Source organism: Ranitomeya imitator, chromosome 10 (genome assembly GCF_032444005.1).
Source record: "Ranitomeya imitator isolate aRanImi1 chromosome 10, aRanImi1.pri, whole genome shotgun sequence".
Lineage (NCBI taxonomy): Eukaryota > Metazoa > Chordata > Amphibia > Anura > Dendrobatidae > Ranitomeya > Ranitomeya imitator.
This window is the reverse complement of record NC_091291.1, coordinates 7,682,951-7,708,680: the sequence shown is the minus strand read 5'-3', so window position 1 is coordinate 7,708,680 and position 25,730 is coordinate 7,682,951. Positions and strand designations below refer to the sequence as shown.

At 43.1% G+C, this 25,730-nt stretch overlaps 2 protein-coding genes across 2 annotated transcripts; both read right to left on the bottom strand.

Moving 5' to 3' along the window:
- Positions 1–2,084: 2,084 nt before the first annotated feature.
- Positions 2,085–6,095, bottom strand: LOC138651116 (dispanin subfamily A member 2b-like). Its single transcript, XM_069741114.1, has 2 exons — positions 5,855–6,095; positions 2,085–2,486 (listed from the first exon to the last, which is right to left on the bottom strand). The coding sequence occupies exons 1-2, from the start codon at positions 6,023–6,025 to the stop codon at positions 2,343–2,345; spliced, it is 315 nt and encodes a 104-aa protein (XP_069597215.1). The 5' UTR covers positions 6,026–6,095; the 3' UTR covers positions 2,085–2,342.
- An 8,493-nt stretch (positions 6,096–14,588) lies between these two features.
- LOC138652125 (dispanin subfamily A member 2b-like) lies at positions 14,589–24,810 on the bottom strand. Its single transcript, XM_069742867.1, has 2 exons — positions 24,553–24,810; positions 14,589–15,020 (listed from the first exon to the last, which is right to left on the bottom strand). The coding sequence occupies exons 1-2, from the start codon at positions 24,724–24,726 to the stop codon at positions 14,877–14,879; spliced, it is 318 nt and encodes a 105-aa protein (XP_069598968.1). The 5' UTR covers positions 24,727–24,810; the 3' UTR covers positions 14,589–14,876.
- Positions 24,811–25,730: the final 920 nt, after the last annotated feature.

The window sequence follows — 25,730 nt, the reverse complement described above, 5'->3', positions numbered from 1 at the left end:
CCCTCCTCACATGTAAAGCTCCATGGAATAAATGGCGCTATAACAATAAATAATAACTAAAGCTGATTGTATCATATGAGCTCAGTTCATACCATAAAGACACCACCAGGACCAAGCTCACAATATAAATACAGCGCAAAATTCAGCAGAACTTAATCTTATAATATAAATGATGTCACTAGATTGATTTGGGCTGTATATTTTATAAGGTTGATTGTGTGCTGTATTTCTATACCGTATGTTATGAACCAAGCTCATATCAAACATTCATATAACACTTATAACAAAAATGACATATTATAACATTGTTCTGTGCTGTATTTATAATATGAGCTTAGTTCTGGTGCTGTAGTTATGTCATGAGCTTTTTTGTAGTGTATTTGTGATCTGAGCTTGGTTCTAGAGCTTTACTTAGGTGTTAGCTTAGTTCTGGTGCTGTATTTAAGCATTAGCTTGCTTCTGGTGCTCTGGTTAGTTGTGAGCATGATTCTGGTGCTTATTTAAGAGGTAGCTTGGTTCTGCTGATTTATTTCACTGTTATCTTGGTTCCAGCGCTGTCTTTAGGTTATTTGGTTGATTCCGGTGTTGCATTTTGATATTAGCTTGGTTCTGTTGCTTTATTTGTATGTTAGATCTGTTCTGTATTCCGGTGTTATCTTGGTTCTGGTGCTTTATTTGTATGTTAGATTGGTTCTGTATTCCGGTGTTAGCTTGGTTCTGTTGCTTTATTTGTATGTTAGATTGGTTCTGTATTCCGGTGTTAGCTTGGTTCTGTTGCTTTATTTGTATGTTAGATTGGTTCTGTATTCCGGTGTTAGCTTGGTTCTGTTGCTTTATTTGTATGTTAGATTGGTTCTGTATTCCGGTGTTAGCTTGGTTCTGTTGCTTTATTTGTATGTTAGATTGGTTCTGTATTCCGGTGTTAGCTTGGTTCTGTCGCTTTATTTCAGTCTTAGTTTGGTTCTCTTGCCGTCTTTTGGTATTGGGTTGATTCCGATGTTGTATTTAGATAGCAGCTTGGGGATTTTACATATAACACTTTATTAATGGTCCTCTTGATATCATAATTAATGTCAATCTGTATTTATGTAATACTTCTATGGTTGTTCAGTTGACAATAACACAAAATTCTTTAGAAATTTGATCCAAGCAGCTTTAGTTTAGTGTCCCATGCAGGCTCAATGGACCAGGTACCCGTCCTTATCTGAACATTTAAAAAAGCTTCTTGATAGAACATGGATTGCAAGTGAGCGAAATATTGAGGTCTATTGCAGTGATGGAGTTAAAGGGATTGTCCCTTGTCACCTAGCTTTAGCCCATAGGCTCAGTGATGTATAATAATTCAATCTGATTTATTTACCCTTCCCGGAATGGTATTAATAAGCTCCCTTGTATAATATGACCTACTCCTCTCTCCTTGGCCATCTCCATACCCATCCGCAGCAATCCACCCAGTCCTTCCATCTCTTCTCTCCCGCCCTCTCCCTGTTTTGGGTCTTTCAGTGCTGCCGCTGACTTCAGTCCATGGGGGTAAAACGGAGTGTGACGCACATCATCAATGTTAGAAACCTTGGTGTTACAAGTAAATATTTTTGGAAAATTAACATTTTTATTTTCGTGGTTCAATTCTAATAAATCCTATGTGACTCCCTAGGGGTCAAAATGTTCACTGCGCCCCCTAGATACATTTCTTGATCCTGATCAGCAGAATCAGGTTAATAAACACGGAGTGGTGCTTGTTTGTCATCAGCCGCGTGTTTGAAATCAAATGAACCCAAACTTTGTATCTACTTTGCTTTAATTCCGGTAACACTCCCTAACTAACTCACTTTTTTTTCTTAAACTTTCTAATAAGTTAACACATTTCTTAAATGATGTTTTGAAGACTCTGAGTCGTGTCGGATTAAAAATGAAGCGACTTAAGGAATCAATTCAGTTCCCTTTAGAAGTAAATTGGGTCCTAAAAATGGAGATGTTTAAATGTTCCTGAAAATTTTGAAGAATTGTAGTAAAACTTACCTGCCTTGTAACATTACGAAAAGAATTAAAAGGAGTTTTCAAAAATGAGACCATGAAAAAGTCAATTTATTGTACATATTATTTATTCACTATATCTGATATACAAGCAGAATTGTTGAAACTTTTTCAACATTGTCTGAAAATTCCATTTTTATAATACAAGCAGAATATATTATTGGTAAATTGTGGTCAATATTCAAAGTACAAAGCGTCATGAAATCTTGGTCCCAGTGCAAGCGATTATCAGCCAATACAACATAAAGGGACATACGTCCAGAATTTTTTGCATTTTTTTTTACAATTTTATTCCGGTTTGCAAATATTTACTTTCCTGTGGTGAAAAACATAATTGCAAGGACAATAATTAGGATGACTCCAATTACTGTAGCAGCGATATTTAGGGCGTAGGCGGTACCGGAGTGCTTGGATGCCAAAGCTGCGTTATTCTGATTGGTGGCGTCGCGGGTCTGTGAATAAAAGGAATGATTTATTGATAGCACAAGAAGTGTAAAAGACTTGTTAATTAGATCTGTTTCTCCAAAACATTGGAGAAACTGTAGGAGTCATAATGAAAACATAACAAAGATGGAAACCACTAAAAGGAGAAAAAATTAACTCAATAGCAAACATTCCAAAAACTAAAAAAAAAAAGTATAAAAAAAATCAGAATTGTATTAAATTCATTCAAGAGATACAATAACTACCGTAATAAATACTTAAATAGAAACCTATTCCATTACATGCAAGGGTGCAATTATAATACTCCATCTATCCTAACACCCAATCTCTAGGATCACAAATAATGAAAATATATTCAATAAGTTGCATTGGAGAAACAGTATAAATATGGAACTAAATAGCAAAACATAAAATCACAAATCCTTCATATATGATCCTCATTTACTAAGTCAACATTAAGCGCTACGTCATCTATTACCATAAAAATCAGAGAAAAGGAGAACCGTACCAAGCGAGCGAAATCTGGGATAGACAATAAATTAGCCAGCTGTATACTGTATCATTCATCACAAGTTGAGTTCACATGTAGATAGGCAAGTTTCAGGAAATAGGAAAGTTCTGATTACTTCACTTACACATACAGGACTCTTAACTGCAGTTTCCTCTGCCTGCCAACACAAGGCTGGAATTCTAAGCCACTCTTTCTCCCTCTGCCTGTGTGTGTAATCCTATACTTCTTCCTCCCCCCTCAGGAATTTTTATGGCTCTGTGCTGTGACAGACAAGTCTCCCTCTCACCTGATACTGGCTAAAACTGGTACAGAAAGCATGGGATTCTATTGTTTTAAGATTATGTATATTGGCACTGATCAGGGCTAGAGATATAAGGATTATATATTCTGGATGTCCATCAAGAGATCTATAACTCCCTGAAATCGCTAGAAGCTAAACCCAATGAGTGCAAGGAGTGGGTTTCTCTGTAAGCGGGTCATGTAACTAAGCCATGTTTACATTTAAAAGAATCCACCCGACGGGGTGCACATCTTGATCATTGTGTGTTTCGTATACGAGGTTCATACAGCGAGCTATGTATAAAAATGGTTGCCATAACTCTAAGAAAAGGGGAGGATTCAGCCTCTAAGTGAGGTCACCACAGTGGTAGTGCCTTGGTTTTAGGCTGGGAAATAAGTGACTGAAGCAGCAGTCTTCATGTGTCTTTTGTCCGGGGTCTAGCTGCTATACAGATGTGTGATATGCATCTAGATGTGTCCCTGTGAGCACTTGGCAGCCAGGAGATGAAAGGATCTTGTAATTGTATTGTACATACGATACTTGTCTTCTTTATAATATCTTTGTATACTTCTGTAAACACTGCCTCCCTTTTTTGGAGTAAAATATATAAAATGACTAGCTTTGTCTCTCCTTGCTCTGGAACGTACTGTCACATCTTCTGAAGTGAATTACGCTACTAATTTGGGTTGGCTCCGGACCTCTTAATAATTAAGAAATCAGAGCTGGTGGCAGCGGATTTGTCCTGTGCATTTGGGAGTCATTGTAGCGACTGGCGACATTGATAATTATTGTTCCCGCCTGAGTGGGAGTAGTTATATCGCCCTAGCTGCAGTGTGCCCCTTAGCCAGTACAAAGTAAGGCATCCTTTCTGGTGACTAATTATCCTAGGTGCAGTACTCGGTCTGACCTGGGGGAAAGGGGGCGCAAGAGAGCTGCAGGTTCCAAACCAGAACTGGGAAGTAGGATATAGATAAATCCCCTTCAGAAAGAACCAGGGGCAACCAAACAACCCCGGTTCATGACAAATTGGTGTGAGTGGTGGGGATTATAAAGGTACCCCCCCCCCGTGAACCGTGGCAGCGAGGTACCACCAAATTACCCCAATCTAAACAGGAGATAGGCTGAAGCCAAATGTAACTAAATGGGGGATTGGTGGAGAAAATTTACCGACATGTTTCGCCCCCTCAATTTGGCTTTGTCAGGAGTACAGTGAAAATGCATGCATTGTGTCTATTTATAATGAAATAATACAATAATTACCAAATGTTTGTCAAGAGAAGGTGAAAAAAGGGCATTGTGAGAACCTTGCCCAGAGGTATCAGCGTTCGCTTGTGCGAGAGTTAGTAGGGATTAGCGCAAGGGCACATGCGTCATGATGTCATAAGTCAGATACAAAGTGAATGAGCGTCAATGTGATGGCGCCGGGTGTTATATGCTCACATTACCACTCGTCTATATTATTAATTAGCGCAGTAATTGGCAACAATCAATGGAAGTGAGAAGGCGCAAAAGTGCTTTAAGCGAAACCTAAGTCTGAAGAGAAAAACGCCATTACAATCAAACCAAGTGTAGACAACACTAAATGCCTTCCGGCTCAAGAAGAAAAGTGCAAAGCCTAATAGACAGTTCCTCTGATTGTCCATGAGTGCTCGAGGGAAATCTGCTTTATGGAAGGCTTTTGAAACTTACAATCTCTTGGGAATATGGCAGGTCTTCCATGTAAATCAGCATGTGCGCATTCACATCATGGATGGGGGTACATGCTGGAGGAGGAGAATGGAGAATGGAGGAGAAAATCTTGTGGGAGGAGAGATTAATGGGAGGAAAAAGATTTTCCACAGCGCAGAGAATTTCAGGAGAGGAGTCTGTTGATCTCAGGGAAGGTCATTGGCCGAGAGTTAGAAGAGCCGAGGGGGAGAAACCACATAGTACAGCAAGCAAAGCACTGAGCAGCACAGAGGATTTCAGAAGGACGGACAATACATGTATATGTGGGCTCAGGAGCTGAGCCTGCGTCATTCCCTCTGGGTGTCAGCTGAAACTCTGATTTATAACACAGAAGCAGCTGCAGTGAATGTCGTAAAGATAAACTAAAAAAAAAAACAATTCAAGATTTTATTTTCTAATTAAGCCTTAAAAAAAAAAATCCTGTAAAGTTGAAAATGAAGTAAAGAAACATCATCAAAATCATCATCATCACCTCCTCTGTCACTTTTGCCGCACCCAGCATTGTTTGTATGCCATCCCAACCTCCTGGCATGGCGTTGGCGTCTTCTCTTATGTCACCGCTGCAGCCAGTCGGAGGCGCTGTGATCGGTGGCAGCAGCAGAAGAGGTGAGTATTTTATTTGATTTCATTTACTGAAATTGACAGGTAAATCAGCAGACTTGGGGCAGATTATCATCTGTGGATGTACCTGCAGATACTTCTACTTCTATGTTAACAGAGACATAAAAAAGTTATGGCTCTTAGAGAGCGTCAATAAGAAAAATGGAAACAAAAAAATTGAAAAATTTGGCACAAGATCACCTGGTTCTGGAAGGGTTAAATAATGGATAATCACTCAGAGAAATGTGGATTTTTACCTTGACGGAGAAGATGACAGCGGCCAGTCCTATAGGCAGGCAGCAACAGATCAGGTTGACGATGGACCACACCAGATAATCCTTCTGTGGGGTCTGGTGGGGCACCGGCCCGGGCTGCATGGTCACCACATCTGAAGTCGGCTGATACATTTTCTTATTGTCTCCGTCCATGCGCAGTTGCTGTAGACTCCAGTTTCTTCCTCTGCTCCACGCACTCTGCTGTGCTTAACTTTTTGTGTAAGGGGGAAGATCAACAGGATGGGAGTTTATTACATTATTTTGCCTGACTTCTTAAAGGGCCCCTGTTATTGGCTGTTACTGCTGAGCCTGTCACGAAGGGAGGGATGCTGGGGCAGTCACTGTGCACATACATTACATTACTGATCCTGAGTTACCTCCTGTATTATACTCCAGAGCTGCACTCACTATTCTGCTGGTGCAGTCACTGCGCACATATATTACATTACTGATCCTGAGTAACATCCTGTATTATACTCCAGAGCTGCGCTCACTATTCTGCTGGTGCAGTCACTGTGTACATACATTACATTACTGATCCTGAGTTACATCCTGTATTATACTCCAGAGCTGCGCTCACTATTCTGCTGGTGCAGTCACTGTGTACATACATTACATTACTGATGCTGAGTTACATCCTGTATTATACTCCAGAGCTGCACTCACTATTCTGCTGGTGCAGTCACTGCGCACATATATTACATTACTGATCCTGAGTTACATCCTGTATTATACTCCAGAGCTGCGCTCACTATTCTGCTGGTGCAGTCACTGTGTACATACATTACATTCATTACATTACTGATGCTGAGTTACATCCTGTATTATACTCCAGAGCTGCACTCACTATTCTGCTGGTGCAGTCACTGCGCACATATATTACATTACTGATCCTGAGTTACATCCTGTATTATACTCCAGAGCTGCGCTCACTATTCTGCTGGTGCAGTCACTGTGTACATACATTACATTACTGATCCTGAGTTATATCCTGTATTATACTCCAGAGCTGCACTCACTATTCTGCTGGTGCAGTCACTGTGTACATACATTACATTACTAATCCTGAGTTACCTCCTGTATTATACTCCAGAGCTGCACTCACTATTCTGCTGGTGCAGTCACTGTGTGCATACATTACATTACTAATCCTGAGTTACATCCTGTATTATACCCCAGAGCTGCACTCACTATTCTGCTGGTGCAGTCACTGTGTACATACATTACATTACTGATCCTGAGTTACATAGTAACATAGGAACATAGTTAGTAAAGCCGAAAAAAGACATTTGTCCATCCAGTTCAGCCTATATTCCATCATAATAAATCCCCAGATCTACGTCCTTCTACAGAACCTAATAATTGTATGATACAATATTGTTCTGCTCCAGGAAGACATCCAGGCCTCTCTTGAACCCCTCGACTGAGTTCGCCATCACCACCTCCTCAGGCAAGCAATTCCAGATTCTCACCGCCCTAACAGTAAAGAATCCTCTTCTATGTTGGTGGAAAAACCTTCTCTCCTCCAGACGCAAAGAATGCCCCCTTGTGCCCGTCACCTTCCTTGGTATAAACAAATCCTCAGCGAGATATTTGTATTGTCCCCTTATATACTTATACATGGTTATTAGATCGCCCCTCAGTCGTCTTTTTTCTAGACTAAATAATCCTAATTTCGCTAATCTATCTGGGTATTGTAGTTCTCCCATCCCCTTTATTAATTTTGTAGCCCTCCTTTGTATTCTCTAGTTCCATTATATCCTTCCTGAGCACCGGTGCCCAAAACTGGACACAGTACTCCATGTGCGGTCTAACTAGGGATTTGTACAGAGGCAGTATAATGCTCTCATCATGTGTATCCAGACCTCTTTTAATGCACCCCATGCAGACCTCTTTTAATGCACTGATGCTGAGTTACATCCTGTATTATACCCCAGAGCTGCACTCACTATTCTGCTGGTGCAGTCACTGTGTACATACATTACTAATCCTGAGTTACCTCCTGTATTATACTCCAGAGCTGCACTCACTATTCTGCTGGTGCAGTCACTGTGTACATACATTACATTACTAATCCTGAGTTACCTCCTGTATTATACTCCAGAGCTGCACTCACTATTCTGCTGGTGCAGTCACTGTGTACATACATTACATTACTGATCCTGAGTTACCTCCTGTATTATACTCCAGAGCTGCACTCACTATTCTGATGGTGCAGTCACTGTGTACATACATTACTGATCCTGAGTTACCTCCTGTATTATACTGCAGAGCTGCACTCGCTATTCTGCTGGTGCAGTCACTGTGTACATACATTACATTACTGATCCTGAGTTACATCCTGTAATATACTCCAGAGCTGCACTCACTGTTCTGCTGGTGCATTCACTGTGTACATACATTACATTACTGATCCTGAGTTACATCCTGTATTATTCTCCAGAGCTGCACTCACTATTCTGGTGGTGCAGTCACTGTGTACATACATTACATTACTGATCCTGAGTTACATCCTGTATTATACTCCAGAGCTGCACTCACTATTCTGCTGGTGGAGTCACTGTGTACATATATTACATTACTGATCCTGAGTTACATCCTGTATTATACTCCAGAGCTGCACTCACTATTCTGCTGGTGCAGTCACTGTGTACATACATTACATTACTGATTTATCCATAAGGTGCCAACCTCTATTACTAGGTAGAAGCACCTATAGGGATTAATAGGTCTCACTAGTAGTGATTAAGTGCCCAATTTACCCTTTATTTAGGGCAGTTATCAGATAAACGGCAGATATAAGCACTTAAATGTAATGCCCTATTAGATAAAGTCACAAATGACGTATTAACCACCAAGAGCAAGCGACACTACTCTGTCCTCCTCCTCCTGGACCTGTCTTCTGCCTTTGACACTGTGGACCACTCCCTCCTGCTACAGATTCTCTCATCTCTCGGTATCACAGACTTGGCCCTATCCTGGATCTCATCATACCTAACAGACCGGACATTCAGTGTCTCCCTCTCCCACACCATCTCCTCACCTCGCCCCTTGTCTGTCGGTTTTCCTCAGGGCTCAGTTCTAGGACCCCTTCTCTTCTCCATCTACACATTCTGCCTGGGACAGCTCATAGAATCCCACGGTTTGCAGTGCCATCTCTACGCCAATGACACACAGATCTACCTATCCCTGACCTCACGTCCTTACTCTCCAAAATCCCACAATGTCTGTCTGCTATCTCGGTCTTCTTTTCTGCTCACTTTTTAAACTGAACATGGACAAAACAGAATTTATCATCTTTCCCCCATCTCACTCTGCCCCTCCACCAGACCTATTCATCATTGTCAATGGCTGCTCACTTTCCCCAGTCCCGCATGCTCGGTGCCTCGGGGTGATCCTCAACTCTGCCCTTTCTTTCAAGCCTCATATCCAAGCCCTTGCCTCCTCCTGCCGACTCCAGCTCAAAACATTTCCCGGATCCATAGATTCCTTGACCAAGAAACTGTAAAAATGCTTGTGCATGCCCTTATCATCTCCCGCCTCGACTACTGCAACCTCCTACTCTCTGGCCTTCCGTCTAGCAATCTTGCACCACTCCAATCTATCTTAAACTCTGCTGTCCGACTAATCCACCTGTCTCCCCGCTATTCCCCACCCTCTCCTCTCTGTCAAGCCCTTCACTGGCTTCCTATTGTCCAGAGACCCCATTTCAAAACCCTATGACATACAAAACTATCCACAACCTGCCTCCTCCATACAGTACATCTGCGACATGGTCGCCTGGTACTTACCTACAAGCAACCTTTGGTCCTCACAAGATCTCCTTCTCTATTCCCCTCTTATCTCTTCTTCCCACGACTTCTCCCGTGGTTCCCCTATACTCTGGAACTCTCTACCCCAACACATCAGACTCTCGCCTACCACGGAAATCTTCCAAAGGAAACTGAACACTCACCTCTTCCGACAAGCCTACAACCTGCAGTGATCCTCAAACTACTGAGCCGCCGCAAGACCAGCTCTACCTGACATCCCCACCATAATAATGGGTGACTTTAATATCCCTACTGACACCTGCCAGCCAACAGCCTCCAAGCTCCTGTCCCTTACCTCATTCTTTGGACTCACTCCGTGGTCCTCCACAGCCACCCACGCAGAGGGACATACACCAGACCTCATCTTCAACCTCCTCTGTTCCTTATCTAATCTCACAACCTCTCCCTTCCCCCTATCTGACCACCATCTACTCACCTTCTCATCCTTGTCCTCCTCACCTGTCCTCCTCACCTGCCCCCCATGTCCAGCCATTACCACATCCTCGCAGAAACCTTGCATACCTACACACTCACAGACCCTCAGACTCTCTTCTACCCCTGTCCTCCATATCTTCACTCCACGACATGGACAGGGCCACTGCTTTCTATAACTTCACCCTCACATCAGCCATAGACTCAGTCACCCCTCTCATGCATGGCAAAGTGCGACAAATCAATAGGCAACCCTGGCATAACAACCTCACCAAAAAACTCCAACAAGCATCCAGGGAGAACTTGCCTCCTTTCAAAATCACACCTCACCACCAGTGCACTTGACCCCATCCCTTCCCCAACCTCACTAACATGCTCATTCCAGCCCTAACCCATCTCTTCAACCTATCGTTATCTTCTGGTACCTTCCCCTCTGCCTTCAAACATGCCACCATCACACCCATTCTCAAAAAAGCTAACTTTGACCCAACTGCTATGCCCAGCTATCGCCCCATATCACTGCTCCCGTTTGCATCCAAACTCCTTGAGCAGCATGTCCACGCTCAACTTTCCTTCCACCTCTCATCTAACTCTCTCCTTGACAACCTCCAATCTGGCGTCAGCCCCCACCACTCCACCGAAACTGCTCTGACCAAAATTACTAATGACTTAAGGTACCGTCACATTAAAGGGACACTGTCACCTGAATTTGGAGGGAACAATCTTCAGCCATGGAGGCGGGGTTTTTGAGTTTTTGATTCACCCTTTCCTTACCCGCTGGCTGCATGCTGGCTGCAATATTGGATTGGAGTTAATTCTCTGTCCTCCGTAGTACATGCCTGCACAAGGCAATCTTGCCTTGCGCAGGCGTGTACTATGGAGGACAGAGAATGAACTCCAATCCAATATTGCAGCCAGCGGGTAAGGAAAGGGTGAATCAAAAACCTAAAAACCCCGCCTCCATGGCTGAAGATTGTTCCCTCCAAATTCAGGTGACAGTGTCCCTTTAAGCGACGCTGCAGCGATCCAGACAACGATCGCTGCAGCGTCGCTGTGTGGTCGCTGGAGAGTTGTCACACAGACAGCTCTCCAGCGACCAACGATGCCGGTCCCCGGGTAACCAGGGTAAACATCGGGTTACTAAGCGCAGGGCCTCGCTTAGTAACCCGATGTTTACCCTGGTTACCAGCGTAAAAGTAAAAAGAAAAAAAAAAACACTTCATACTTACCTTCCGCTGTCTGTTCTCTGGCGCTCTGCTTCTCTGCCCTGTGTAAGCACAGCGGCCAGAAAGCAGAGCGGTGACGTCACCGCTGTGCTCTGCTTTCCAGCTGGCCGGCGCTTACAGTGCAGAGAAGCAGAGCGCCGGGGACAGACAGCGGAAGGTAAGTATGTAGTGTTTGGTTTTTTTTACGTTTACACTGGTAACCAGGGTAAGCATCGGGTTACTAAGCGCGGCCCTGCGCTTAGTAACCCAATGTTTACCCTGCTTACCAGTGAAGACATCGCTGAATCGGCGTCACACACGCCGATTCAGCGATGTCTGCAGGGAGTCTAGCGACGAAATAAAGTTCTGGACTTTCTGCAGCGACCAACGATGGCACAGCAGGATCCCGATCGCTGCTGCGTGTCAAACTAAACGATATCGCTATCCAGGACGCTGCAACGTCACGGATCGCTAGCGATATCGTTCAGTGTGAAGGTACCTTTACTCACAGCCAAAGCTAACAGACAGTTTTCCATCCTTCTCGACCTGTCCTCTGCTTTTGACACAATCGACCACTGCCTACTGCTACAGATTATTTCTTCCCTTGGCATCAAAGACCTTGCCCTATCCTGGATTGCCTCATACCTTTCCGACCGCACATTTAGCGTTTCCCACTCCCACACCACCTCCTCATCCCGCCCTCCATCTGTTGGAGTCCCTCAAGGCTCTGTCCTAGAGCCCTTACTTTTTTCCATCTATACCCTTGGCCTAGGAAAACTCATAAAGTCCCATGGCTTCCAGTACCACCTGTATGCGAACGACACTCAGATCTACCTCTCTGGCCTAGATATCACATCTCTGCTGTCCAGAATCCCGGAGTGTCTATCAGCCATATCCTCCTTCGTCAACTCTCGCTTTCTAAAACTAAATGTAGACAAAACCGAACTCATCATCTTTCCCCCATCTTGCGTATCCCCCCTACCTGATCTATCTATTATGGTAAACGGCATCACACTCTCTCCCGCACCTGAAATCTGCTGCCTCGGGGTAACTCTTGACTCTGCCCTGTCCTTCAAACCGCACGTCCAAACTCTTGCCACCTCCTGTCGCCTCCAACTCAAAAATATTGCCAGAATCCGTCCCTTCCTAACCCCACAATCTACTAAAACTCTTGTGCATGCCCCCATCATCTCCTGCCTCGATTACTGCAACACTCTCCTCTGTGGCCTCCCTGCTAACTCCCTAGCACCTCTCCAGTCTGCCCTCAACTCTGCTGCCCGGCTAATCCACCTCTCTCCTTGCTACTCCCCTGCTTCTCCCCTCTGCAAATCCCTCCACTGTCTCCCAATTCCCCAACAAATCCAGTTCAAACTACTAACACTGATCTACCAAGCTATCCACAACCTGTCCCCTCCCTATATCTCTGAACTAATCTCCTGATATCTTCCCTCATGTAATCTTTGATCCTCCCAAGACCTCCTACTCTCATCTACACTTATTCGTTCCTCACACAACTGCCTCCAAGACTTCTCCCGAATATCCTCCATCCTCTGGAATTCCACGCCTCAACACATCTGGTTATCCAAAACCCTTGGATCCTTCAGACGGAACATGAAAACCCATCTCTTCAGGAAAGCCTAAAGCCTGCAAAAACCATTCTGCAGCCTCACCAACTGCCCGAGCTGCCGCCTCACCAACTGCCCGAGCTGCCACCTCACCAACTGCCCGAGCTGCCACCTCACCAACTGCCCGAGCTGCCGCATCCCCGACCTTCTGTCTCTTCCCCAGTATCCCGTAGAATGTAAGTCCGCAAGGACAGGGTCCTCTCCCCTCTGTACCAGTCTGTCATCATAAATTTGTGTACTGTAAATGATATCTATAACCCTGTATGTGACCCCTTTCTCATGTACAGCAACATGGAATTAATGGTGCTATATAAATAAATAATAATAATACCCTCTCCTAGTGTATCTTCACCCATCCCCTGCAGACTGTCAGCCCTCGTGGGCAGGGTCCTCCCTTCTTCTGTACCTGTGTGTGCCTTGTATTACTCATGATGATTGTACTTGTCTGTGTATGCCCCTCTCACATGTTAACCCCAATGGAATAAATGGCGCTATAAAAATGAATAATAATAATTATGAAAATAATATGGTATTACATTTAAGTGCTCATATCTGCCCTTTATCTAATAGGGCGTTGTTTTTATGGGGATTTTATATATAACACTTTATTAATTGTCCTCTTGATATCATAATTAATGTCAATCTGTATTTATGTAATACTTCTATGGTTGTTCAGTTGACAATAACACATAATTCTTTAGAACTTTGATCCAAGCAGCTTTAGTTTAGTGTCCCATGCAGGCTCAATGGACCAGGTACCCGTCCTTATCTGAACATTTAAAAAAGCATCTTGATATAAGATGGATTGCAAGTGAGCGAAATATTGTGGTCTATTGCAGTGTTGGAGTTGAAGGGATTGTCCCTTGTCACCTAGCTGTAGCCCACAGGCTCAGTGATGTATAATAAATCAATCTGATATATTTACCCTTCCCGGAATGGTATTAATAAGCTCCCTTGTATATTATGACCTACTCCTCTCTCCTCGGCCATCTCCATACCCATCCGCAGCAATCCACCCAGTCCTTCCATCTCTTCTCTCCCGCCCTCTCCCTTTTTTGGGTCTTTCAGTGCTGCCGCTGACTTCATTCCATGGGGGTAAAACGGAGTGTGACGCACATCATCAATGTTTGAAAACGTGGTGTTACAAGTAAATATTTTTGGAAAATTAACATTTTTATTTTGTTGGTCCAATTCTAATAAATCCTATGTGACTCTCTTGAGGTCAAAATGTTCACTGCGCCCCCTAGATACATTTCTTGATCCTGATCAGCAGAATCAGGTTAATAAACACGGAGTGGTGCTTGTTTGTCATTAGCCGCGTGTTTGAAATCAAATAAACCCAAACTTTGTATCTACTTTGCTTTAATACCGGTAACACTCTCTAACTAACTCACTTTTTTCGTAAACTTTCTAATAAGTTAACACATTTCTTAAATGATGTTTTGAAGACTCTGAGCTGTGCCGGATTAAAAATAAAGCGACTTTAGGAATCAATTCAGTTCCCTTTAGAAGTGAATTAGGTCCTAAAAATGGAGATGTTTAAATGTTCATGAAAATTTGAAGAATTGTAGTAAAACTTACCTGCCTTGTAACATTACGAAAAGAATTAAAAGGAGTTTTCAAAAATGAGATCAAGAAAAAGTCAATTTATTGCCCATATTATTTATTCACTATGTCTGATTTACGAGCAGAATTAAAATTCAAATGTTGAAAGTTGTAAACTTTTTCAAAAGTGTCGGAAAATGTTCAATTTTTCAATTTTTATAATACAAGCAGAATGAATATTGACCACAATTTACAATAATATAAAGTTCAAAGCGTCATGAAATCTTGGTGCCAGTACAAGCGATAATCAGCCAATATCAGAAAAATTGACATGCGTTCAGAATTGTTTGCATTTTTTTACTATTTTATTTCAGTTTACAAAGATTTATGTTGCTGAGCTGCAACGAATGATAATGATGATAATAATTAGGATGATCCCGACCACTGTAGCGCTGATATTTAGTCCGTAGGCGGTTCCGGAGTGCTTGAGTGCCAGGACTGCGTTATTCTGATAGTTGGCGTCGCGGGTCTGTAAATAAAAGGAATGATTTATTGATGGCATCTGCATATGGCTCAGTCTTAATTATGTGACCAAGATGGGCACAGACCACTCCTCTCTGCTTCACACCTGAATGCACTTTCTAGCAAATATATTGCAAACCATAAGTCTGCCAAGACGTCAGTCTGCCCAGTGCATCACACAAGTGCATCATAGAAGTGTGTGGAGCTATGGAAGAATTAATCCAGAATAGGGATGGGCGAACCCAAACTGTAAAGTTCGGGACCGTACCGAGCACATAGTGTTCAGTCACGCAGTCCCGAACACAGGTTTCCATGGGAAACCCGTGTTACAGTTCAGGTCCAGTTTGGGCTGTAAAAAAGCAAGAAATCAATAATAAACATTATAATTATACTTACCTGTCCAGCATCGCGTCCTCCCGTCCCGCTGTCTCCTTGTCACATCTGCTTCCAGGGCCGCTCATTACCTTCTGCCGGTATTCACTGCTCTCCGCAGTCTTCGGCTTTTTCCGGCAGTGTTCATGTGGTGACGTCACTGCATGAACACTGCCTGAAAAAGCCTAAGACTGCGGAGTGCAGTGAATACTGCCGGCAGTTGATGAGCGGCCCTGGAAGCAGATGTGACAAGGAGACAGCGGGACGGGAGGACGTGACGCTGGACAGGTAAGTATAATTATAATGTTTATTATAATATATTATATATATATTATAATAATATTTATGTTCATCCCTCGCCTATAATGATAGTTCTGCTTCACGTCACTTGTCTTATCTATTGCATTATTTCTGTGCTGTGTTGTGTATAAATATGTGATTCTTCAGATTTTCTATTAGTTTATGCCTAATGAAGAGACCTCAGTAGTCTTGAAAGCTGCAATTTGTTACCTTATTTTCAGTTAGCCATTAAAAAGTATCAACCACTGAGGACTCTCAATTCTAAATATTTTTCTATCTACTGGCTAACACGGTGCAAAGATATATATCCTTCCTGTATTAAAACTAAACATGGACAAAACAGAATTCATCATCTTTCCCCATCTCACTTGACTCTCTCAGTCAAGTGAGGTGGGGGAACTCTCCCTATCCATTAAAGTAAATGGCTGCCCACTCTCCCCAGTCCCACAAGCTCGCTGCCTTGTGGTAATCCCTGAGTCTGATCTCTCCTTCAAACCACATATTGAAGCCCTTTCCACCTTCTGCAGACTACAACTCAAAATATTTCACAGATCCGTACAATCCTAAACCAAGAATCTGCAAAAAACCCTAGTCCATGTCCTCATCATCTCTCACCTTGACTACTGTAACCTCCTGCTCTGTGGCCTCCCCTCTAACACTCTGGCACCCCTCCAATCTATTCTAAACTCTGCTGCCCGACTAATCCACCTGTCCCCCCGCTATTCCCCGGCCTCTCCCCTCTGTCAATCCCTTCACTGGCTCCCCATTACCCAGAGACTCCAGTACAAAAGCCTAACCATGACATACAAAGCCATCCACAACCTGTCTCCTCCATACATCTGTGACCTCGTCTCCCGGTACTTACCTACACGCAACCTCCGATCCTCACAAGATCTCCTTCTCTACTCCCCTCTTATCTCCTCTTCCCACAATCATATACAAGATTTCTCTCGCGCATCACCCCTACTCTGGAACTCTCTACCCCAACATAGACTCTCGCCTACCATTGAAACCTTCAAAAAGAACCTGAAGACCCACCTCTTCCGACAAGCCTACAACCTGCAGTTACCACCGATCGACCAAACCGCTGCATGACCAGCTCTACCCTCACCTACTGTATCCTCACCCATCCCTTGTAGATTGTGAGCCCTCGCGGGCAGGGTCCTCTCTCCTCCTGTACCAGCTGTGACTTATATTGTTCAAGATTATTGTACTTGTTTTTTATTATGTGTACCCCTCCTCACATGTAAAGCGCCATGGAATAAATGGCGCTATAATAATAATAAATAATAATAATAATGGTGCAAGGAGCATAAAAAGACTTGTTAATTAGATCTGTTTCTGCAAAACATTGGTGAAACTGTAAGAGTCATAATGAAAACATAACAAAGATGGAAACCACTAAAAGGGGAAAAATCAACTCAAGAGCAAACACTCCAAAAACAAAAAAATATATAAAAAAATCAGAATTGTATTAAATTCGTGTACGACATATAATAACTAAGTAAAAATACTTAAAAGTTTAGAAACAGTTCCATTATATGCAAGGGTGCGATGATAATACTCCATCTATCCTAACACCCAATCTCTAGGATCACAGATAATGAAAATATGTTCAATAAGTTGCATTGGAGAAACAGTATAAATATGGAACAAAATAGCGAAGCATAAAAGCTCAAATCCTCACTAACTGAGGACAGTATATAAAGTAAACATTAAGCGCTATGTCATCTATTACCACACAAATCAGAGAAAAGGAGAACAGTACCAACCAGCGAAATCCGGGACAGACAATAAATTAGCCAGTTGTATACTGTATCATCCATCACAAGTTGAGTCCACATGCAGATAGGTGAGGTACCACCCAAATTACCCCAATCTAAACAGGAGATAGGCTGAAGCCAAATGTAACCAAATGTGGGAGAAAATTTACCTACACGTTTCGCCACCTCAATTTGGCTTTTTCAGGGGTAAAGGGAAAATGCATGCATTGTGTCTATTTATAATGAAATGATACAGCAATTACCAAATACTTGTCAAGTGAAGCTGAAAAAAGGGCATTGTGAAAACCTTGTCCAGAAGTATCAGTGTGCGCTTGTGCAAGAGCTATTAGTAGGGATTAGCGCAAGTGCACGTGTCATAATGCCATAAGTCAGATCAGCGTCGGACTGGAGCACCTTGGGCCCACCAGAGAAAATCATTCTTGGGGCCCACTATGTAGCTACATAGAAATAGATACAAGACCACCAATTGTGCGGTAAAAAGCACTAATATCAGGGTATAATATAAGGTAGTTCACGTCTTAATAATGTAGCAAGGGTTGGGGTAGCCCCCTCACAGAATATAATGTAGCCCCCTCATAAAATATAATGCAGTCCCCTCTCATAGAATATAATGCAGCACCCCACAAAATATAATGCAACCCTCTCAGGTATGACACAGTCCCCACCATAGAATATAATGTAGCACCCCATAGGGTATAATGCAGCCCCCCCTCATATAGTATAATGCCACCCACCACAGAATATATTGTAGTCCCCTGAGAGAATGCAGTTCCACCACAGAATATAATGCAGCCCCCTCATATAGTATGATGTAGCCCCCATAATATTATGTAGTCCCCTGAGAGAATAATGCAGCCCCACCACATAATATAATGCAGCCCCCCATAGAGTATACTGTAATCCCTCATATAGTATGATGTAGCCCCCCATAATATAATGTAGTACCCTGAGTATAATGCAGTCCCCCCACAGAATATAATGTAGCCCCCCAGGGCCGTATTTAGAGTTTCTGCTGCCCCAGGCACTTTTAGCGCTGCCTCCCCCTTTGGTGAGTATGACACTATCGGCAGTGACTTTGGCAAGAATCGCTGATGTGAAAGTCGCCTTTTGCAGCAGATCCGGCAGTTTTTCTGCATCTGCCGCGTAACGGATCACTTATGGCAACACTGCGTTTGGCCTCATTCATTCCCTATGGGATTTGCGGCACTTGCCGTGATCTGGCAAATGTGGTACCATACCTCCCAACTTTTGAAGAAGGGAAGGAGGTATAAAGTTTGTGGCGCGCGTAGTGCGCCACAGCAAATTTTAGGCCACGCCTCTGACCACACCCATTTCACAACTAGTCACACCCATATCCACGTCCCAACCGCAGCCATTTAGCACTGCTGATCACACTGTTTGATATACAATAATTATAAGCAAACAAAAATATGGCCACACAGTGCTCCATACTGTATAATGGCCACACATGATGCTCAATACTGTATAACGGCCACCACACATGATGCTCCATACTGTATAATGGCCACACATGATGCTCCATACTGTATAATGGCCCCACATGATGCTCCATACTGTATAATGACTGCACATGATGCTCCATGCTGTTTAATGGCCACACATGATGCTCAATACTGTATAACGGCCACCACACATGATGCTCCATACTGTATAATGGCCCCACATGATGCTCCATACTGTATAATGACTGCACATGATGCTCCATACTGTTTAATGGCCACACATGATGCTCAATACTGTATAACGGCCACCACACATGATGCTCCATACTGTATAATGGCCACACATGATGCTGCATACTGTATAATGGCCACACACAGTTCTTCATACTGTATAATGGCCACACATGATGCTCCATACTGTATAATGACTGCACATAATGCTCCATACTGTTTAATGGCCACACATGATGCTCAATACTGTATAACAGCCACCACACATGATGCTCCATACTGTATAATGGCCACACATGATGCTGCATACTGTATAATGGCCACACACAGTTCTTCATACTGTATAATGGCCACACATGATGCTCCATACTGTATAATGGCCACACATGATGCTCCATACTGTATAATGGCCACACATGATGCTCCATACTGTATAATGGCCACACATGATGCTCCATACTGTATAATGGCCACACATGATGCTCCATACTGTATAATGGCCAGACAGTGCTCCATACTGTATAATGACCACCCACACATAGTGCTCCATACTGTATAACGGCCACACAGTTCTCCATACTGTATAATGGCCACACATGATGCTCAATACTGTATAATGGCCACAAATGATGCTCCATACTGTATAACGGCCACACATGATGCTCCATACTGTATAATGTCCATTGGCCACACATGATGCTCCATACTGTATAACGGCCACACATGATGCTCAATACTGTATAATGACCCCCCTCCTGTATGCATGGCTCATCTCCCTGCCATCCCATATACATGGCTCATATTACCCCTCCTGTATGCATGACTCATATCTCCCCATGTGTGCATGGCTCATATCCCCCCCCTGTATGCATGGCTCATAGTCTGCCCTGTATGCATGGCATATATTCCCCCCTGTATGCATGGCATATATTCCCCCCTGTATGCATGGCTTATATTCCCCCCTGTATGCAGGCTTATCTCTCTGCTCCCGCTCGGCGCGCCGGCTTATGTCCTCCTTCATCCCCCCCCGTCCCTCATACTCACTTGTCCCACTGCACGGCCGTGCCGACATCCCTCGCGCTCTGTCCCGACTCCAGGCGGCGGCGCCAGCGCAGCACCTTCTTCCTGCTTGAGCGGTCATGTGACACTGCTCATTTAAGGTCATGAATATGTGCATATTCATGGCCTTAATGAGCGGTGTCACGTGACCGCTCGTTCAGGACGAGCTGCAGTGCAGACGCCGAGACCATCGCTGGAGCAGGGTGAGTATTCAAGGCGGGCGGCAGGCGGCGGGGCCCTGGAGCAGTGGGGGCCCTGCCAGTAGGTGTCAGTGCCAGGGCCCACCGGAGGATCCTCCGGTTCCCCGGTGGGCCAGTCCGAGCCTGAGTCAGATACAAAGTGAGTGAACGTCAATGTGATGGCGCCGGGTGTTATATGCTCACGCTACAATTCGTCTATATTATTAATTAGCGCAGTAATTGGCAACAATCACTGCAAGTGAGAAGGCACAAAAGTGTTATAAGCGAAACCTAAGTCTGAAGAGAAGAACGCCATTACAATCAAACCAAGTGTAGACAACACTAAAAGCCTTCCTGCTCAAGAACAAAAGTGCAAACCCTAAGGCCGGCGTCACACCTAACGTATAAAAATACATTCCGTTTTTTACAGCCGAGATACGCAGAAATGTTCATGAACAGTGATCCGTATGTCATCCGTATTCAATGCGAAGATTCGATTTTTTTCTCCAAAAAGTATCCGTGTGTCATCCTTATTGCATCCGTATGGCGAGATTTTTTCACCTGCTTGCAAAATGGACATATAATGGATCCATGGGCTGAAATATTCGTAAACACATATATACAGTCTATATATATATATATGTCAGTGAGACACATATATATATATTTATATTTATATTTCATACAGAGTTAGATAGCAGAAAAGCCAGTAATTCAATTGTCGGCTTTTGCTAAATCCTTACCGAACCCGACAGAATATGACACATGGTTACATACAGTAAACGATTTCATATCCGTTATATTTTTATATGTCCCTCACTAATAATGTTAGTAGTGTGTGTGTAAAACTTTGGAGCTGTAGGTGTTAAATTAAAGGGTTAATTCACGGAAAAAATGGTGTTGGCTCCCAAACAATTTTCTCCGCCAGAGAGGGAAAGCCAGTGACTGAGGGCAGATATTAATAGCCTGGAGAGGGTCCACGGTTATTGGCCCCCCCCTGGCTAAAAACACCTGCCCCCAGCCACCCCAGAAAAGGCGCATCTGGAAGATGCGCCTATTCTGGCACTTAGCCACTCACTTCCCACTGCTCTGTGGCGGTGGCATATGGTGTAATAAGGGGTTAATGTCACCTTGCTATTATAAGGTGACAGTAAGCCTGGTTAATAATGGAGAGAGGTCAATAAGAAAGTTTCTGAATAGCTTTGGTGATGGTACCGCTAGTCACTGAAGCTGCGCCCCCGAATTTTATTCATTCCACAGTCTTTTACAGCCGGAAGCGGCAGCATTAGCAGGCTCCTGGATGTAAATGTATTTAACCCCTTGAGATGGATTTACAGCGTGGGACTTGAATGTACGGCGGACAGGTATGGGATATTGTTGCTTTTTTATTTTGGAATTTTTTTCAGGAGAACGAGGGTCTTCGGTTGGATTGAGTGTACAATAAAGATAAACCTGTGTGTTTATTTATTTCATTAAAATACTTTATTCATAGTGTGTGTGTGTGTGTGTGTGTATTTTTAAGAGAAGGAGTATAAACCAGCTCACCCGTGATGCATAAGCTGAGTTTTGGGAGCACGGACCCACTGTGTCCAGGCGTGTAGAATCCAAAAGAAAAAAATGTCCAGCTTCACCGAATCCGTGAAAAAAAGTTTTCTTTATTCACAAACTTAAACATGGAGGATACAAACTTCAGCACAAACCATATGGGTAAGAATCTCAATGCATTTCTGGAGACTAAGCTCCCTTAATCATGTATTTTTAACACTTTATTACTATTGGATTAATATGGATAGGTGTCTTATTGACTGCTCGCCATTATTAACCAGGCGTAATGTCACCTTACAATAGCAAGGTGACATTAACCCCTTATTACCCCATATGCCACCGCTACAGGGTAGTGGGAAGAGAGTGGCTAAGTGCCGGAATAGGTTTATCTTACAGATGTGCCTTTTCTGGGGTGGATGGGGGCTGATTTTTTTAGTCGGGTTGGGGCCAATAACCGTGGACCCTCTCCAGGCTATTAATATCTGCCCTCAGTCACTGGCTTCCCCTCTCTGGCAGAGGAAATTACATTTTTTACCTGAATTAATTAATTAGGGTTAGGGTTGTATTCTCACCCATCCCTTGTAGATTGTGAGCCTTCGCGGGCAGGGTCCTCATTCCTCCTGTACCAGTTATGACTTGTATTGTTTAAGATTATTGTACTTGTTTTTATTATGTATACCCCTCCTCACATGTAAAGCGCCATGGAATAAATGGCGCTATAACAATAAATAATAATAATAATAATAATTAGCTCCCAAATTTTGCACACACACACTACTAACATTATTAGTGAGGGATATGTACAAATATAACGGATATGCAATGGCTTACTGTATGAAACCCATGTCTCATAATCTGTCGGGTTCGATAATTATTTAGCAAAAGCCGATAATTGAATTACCGGCTTTTCTGCTATCTAGCTCTGTATGAAATATAAATATATGTATATATATATGTCTCACTGACATATATATAAACCTATTCTATGTGTAGACATTTATTCTATCTATTCTATTCTAACCTGTCAGTGTGATTTTACTGTACACCGCACTGAATTGGCAGCTTTTCTATAGGACACCGCTGCGTATTTCTCACAAGTCACACTGATGGTTCGTGTGTAATCCGTATTTTTCTCGCCCCCGTAGACTTGCATTGGCGTACTTCGGGCGTAATACGCTGACAATCGCATCATGCTGCGATTTTCTCAACCTGTAAAATACGGTCGAGAAACATACGGCTGATGGGAGCTGCCCCATAGAGAATCATTGGTACGAGTACAATGCGTTGTTTTTGCGCCTCTCAGTCGTGTGTCTCTCTAGTGTGACCCCGGCCTAATAGACAGTTCCTCTGATTGTCCATTAGTACCCGAGGGAAATCTGCTTTATGGAAGGCTTTTGAAACTTGCAATCTCTTGGGAATATGGCAGGTCTTCCATGTAAGTCGGCATGTGTGCTTTCACATCATGGATGGGCGTATGCTGGTTACAGTAATGGAGGAGAAAATCTTGTGGGAGGAGAGATTAATGGGAGGAAAGTGATTTTCCGCAGTGCAGAGAATTTCAGGAGAGGAGTCTATTGATCTCAGGGAAGGTCATTGGCCGGTAGAAGAGCGGGGGGAGAAACCACATAGTACAGCAAGCAAAGCACTGAGCAGCACAGAGGATTTCAGAAGTGTAAAGTGCAGAGAAATGAGGGCAGGAGCAGGTTATGATGGGAAGAAGAGATAAGAAGTGACTTATGTTTATTTATTTGTTGCTTTTCCTGCCGGAAGAAACTTTACAAAAATCACGACGAAGCGAGTCCAGAGATATAAAATCCTAAAACCATTATCTAAACTTCCACTGTCCCCCTTTCTTCTAGCAGTCATGTCATAAAACACAGTTTCTCCATCTCTGAGGATTATTTTTAGTTACTACATAAAGTATCAGCTTCTTTCCCCAATTTATGCAAGAAACAAGCTAAAAAGAACATCAAATAAAAGCAAGTTAAATGCCCTGGAAAAATAGATGGGAAAAACAACCACAGAATCCTGAAATGGAAAAGCAAATAAAGAGGAAAAGAAAAAAGAAAAATCAAAGTGTAGAACTGACAAAAGAAGAAAACAGAAAAAAAGGAAAAGATTAAAAAAAAATACTACTGCGAAATAAAGCAAATGCTAAAGGAAAAACACTTGAAGATGGTTTTTATTTTTAAACAGAGAAAAGAATAAAAGATACAAATTGTGTAAATATTGACGACGTCACACAGCAGAATGGACAATTCATGTATGTGCGGGCTCGGGAGCTGAGCCTGCGCTATTCCCACTGGGCGTCAGCTGATTTATAACACAGAAGCTGCTGCAGCGAATGCTGTAAAGATAAACTAAAAAGAAAACAATGGAAGAATTATTTTTTTATGACTAACCCTTCAAAAAAAAATCCTGTAAAATTTAAAATGAAGTAAAGATACATCATCATCATCATCATCATCATCATCATCATCACCCCTGTCTATTTAAGAAAACTGGAAACAAAAAATTAGAAAATTTGCGCATTTTTTGGCACAAGATCACCTGGTTCGGGAAGAGTTAAATAATGCATAATCACTCAGAGAAATGTGGATTTTTACCTTGATGGAGTAGAAGAGAGCGGCCACTCCAAGAGGCAGGCAGAAAAAGAGCAGGTTGATGATGGACCACACCAGATAATCCTTCTGTGGGATGTGGAACGACAGCGGCTCGGGCTGCATGGTCACATCTGAAGTCGATTCATACATTTTCTTATTGTCTCCTTCCATATTCATTGCAGTAAACTCCAGTTGCTACCTTTGTTCCGCGCACCCTGCTGTGCTCAACGTTATGTGTAAGGGGATGAGAGTTCATTATATTATTTAACATGACTTCTTAAAGGGCCCCTGTTATTGGCTGTTACTGCTGAGCCTGTCAGGAAGGGAGGGATGCTGGGGGCAGTCACTGTGCACATACATTACATTAATTACATTACTGATGCTGAGTTACCTCCTGTATTATACTCCAGAGCTGCACTCACTATTCTGCTGGTGCAGTCACTGTGTACATACATTACATTACTGATCCTGAGTTACCTCCTGTATTATACTCCAGAGCTGCACTCACTATTCTGCTGGTGCAGTCACTGTGTACATACATTACATTACTGATCCTGAGTTACATCCTGTATTATACCCCAGAGCTGCACTCACTATTCTGCTGGTGCAGTCACTGTGTGCATACAGTACATTACTGATCCTGAGTTACATCCTGTATTATTCTCCAGAGCTGCACTCACTATTCTGCTGGTGCAGTCACTGTGTACATGCATTACATTACTGATGCTGAGTTACATCCTGTATTATACCCCAGAGCTGCACTCACTATTCTGCTGGTGCAGTCACTGTGTACATGCATTACATTACTGATGCTGAGTTACCTCCTGTATTATACTCCAGAGCTGCACTCACTATTCTGCTGGTGCAGTCACTGTGTACATACATTACATTACTGATGCTGAGTTACCTCCTGTATTATACTCCAGAGCTGCACTCACTATTCTGCTGGTGCAGTCACTGTGTGCATACATTACATTACTGATCCTGAGTTACCTCCTGTATTATACTCCAGAGCTGCACTCACTATTCTGCTGGTGCAGTCACTGTGTACATACATTACATTACTGATGCTGAGTTACATCCTGTATTATACTCCAGAGCTGCACTCACTATTCTGCTGGTGCAGTCACTGCGCACATATATTACATTACTGATCCTGAGTTACATCCTGTATTATACTC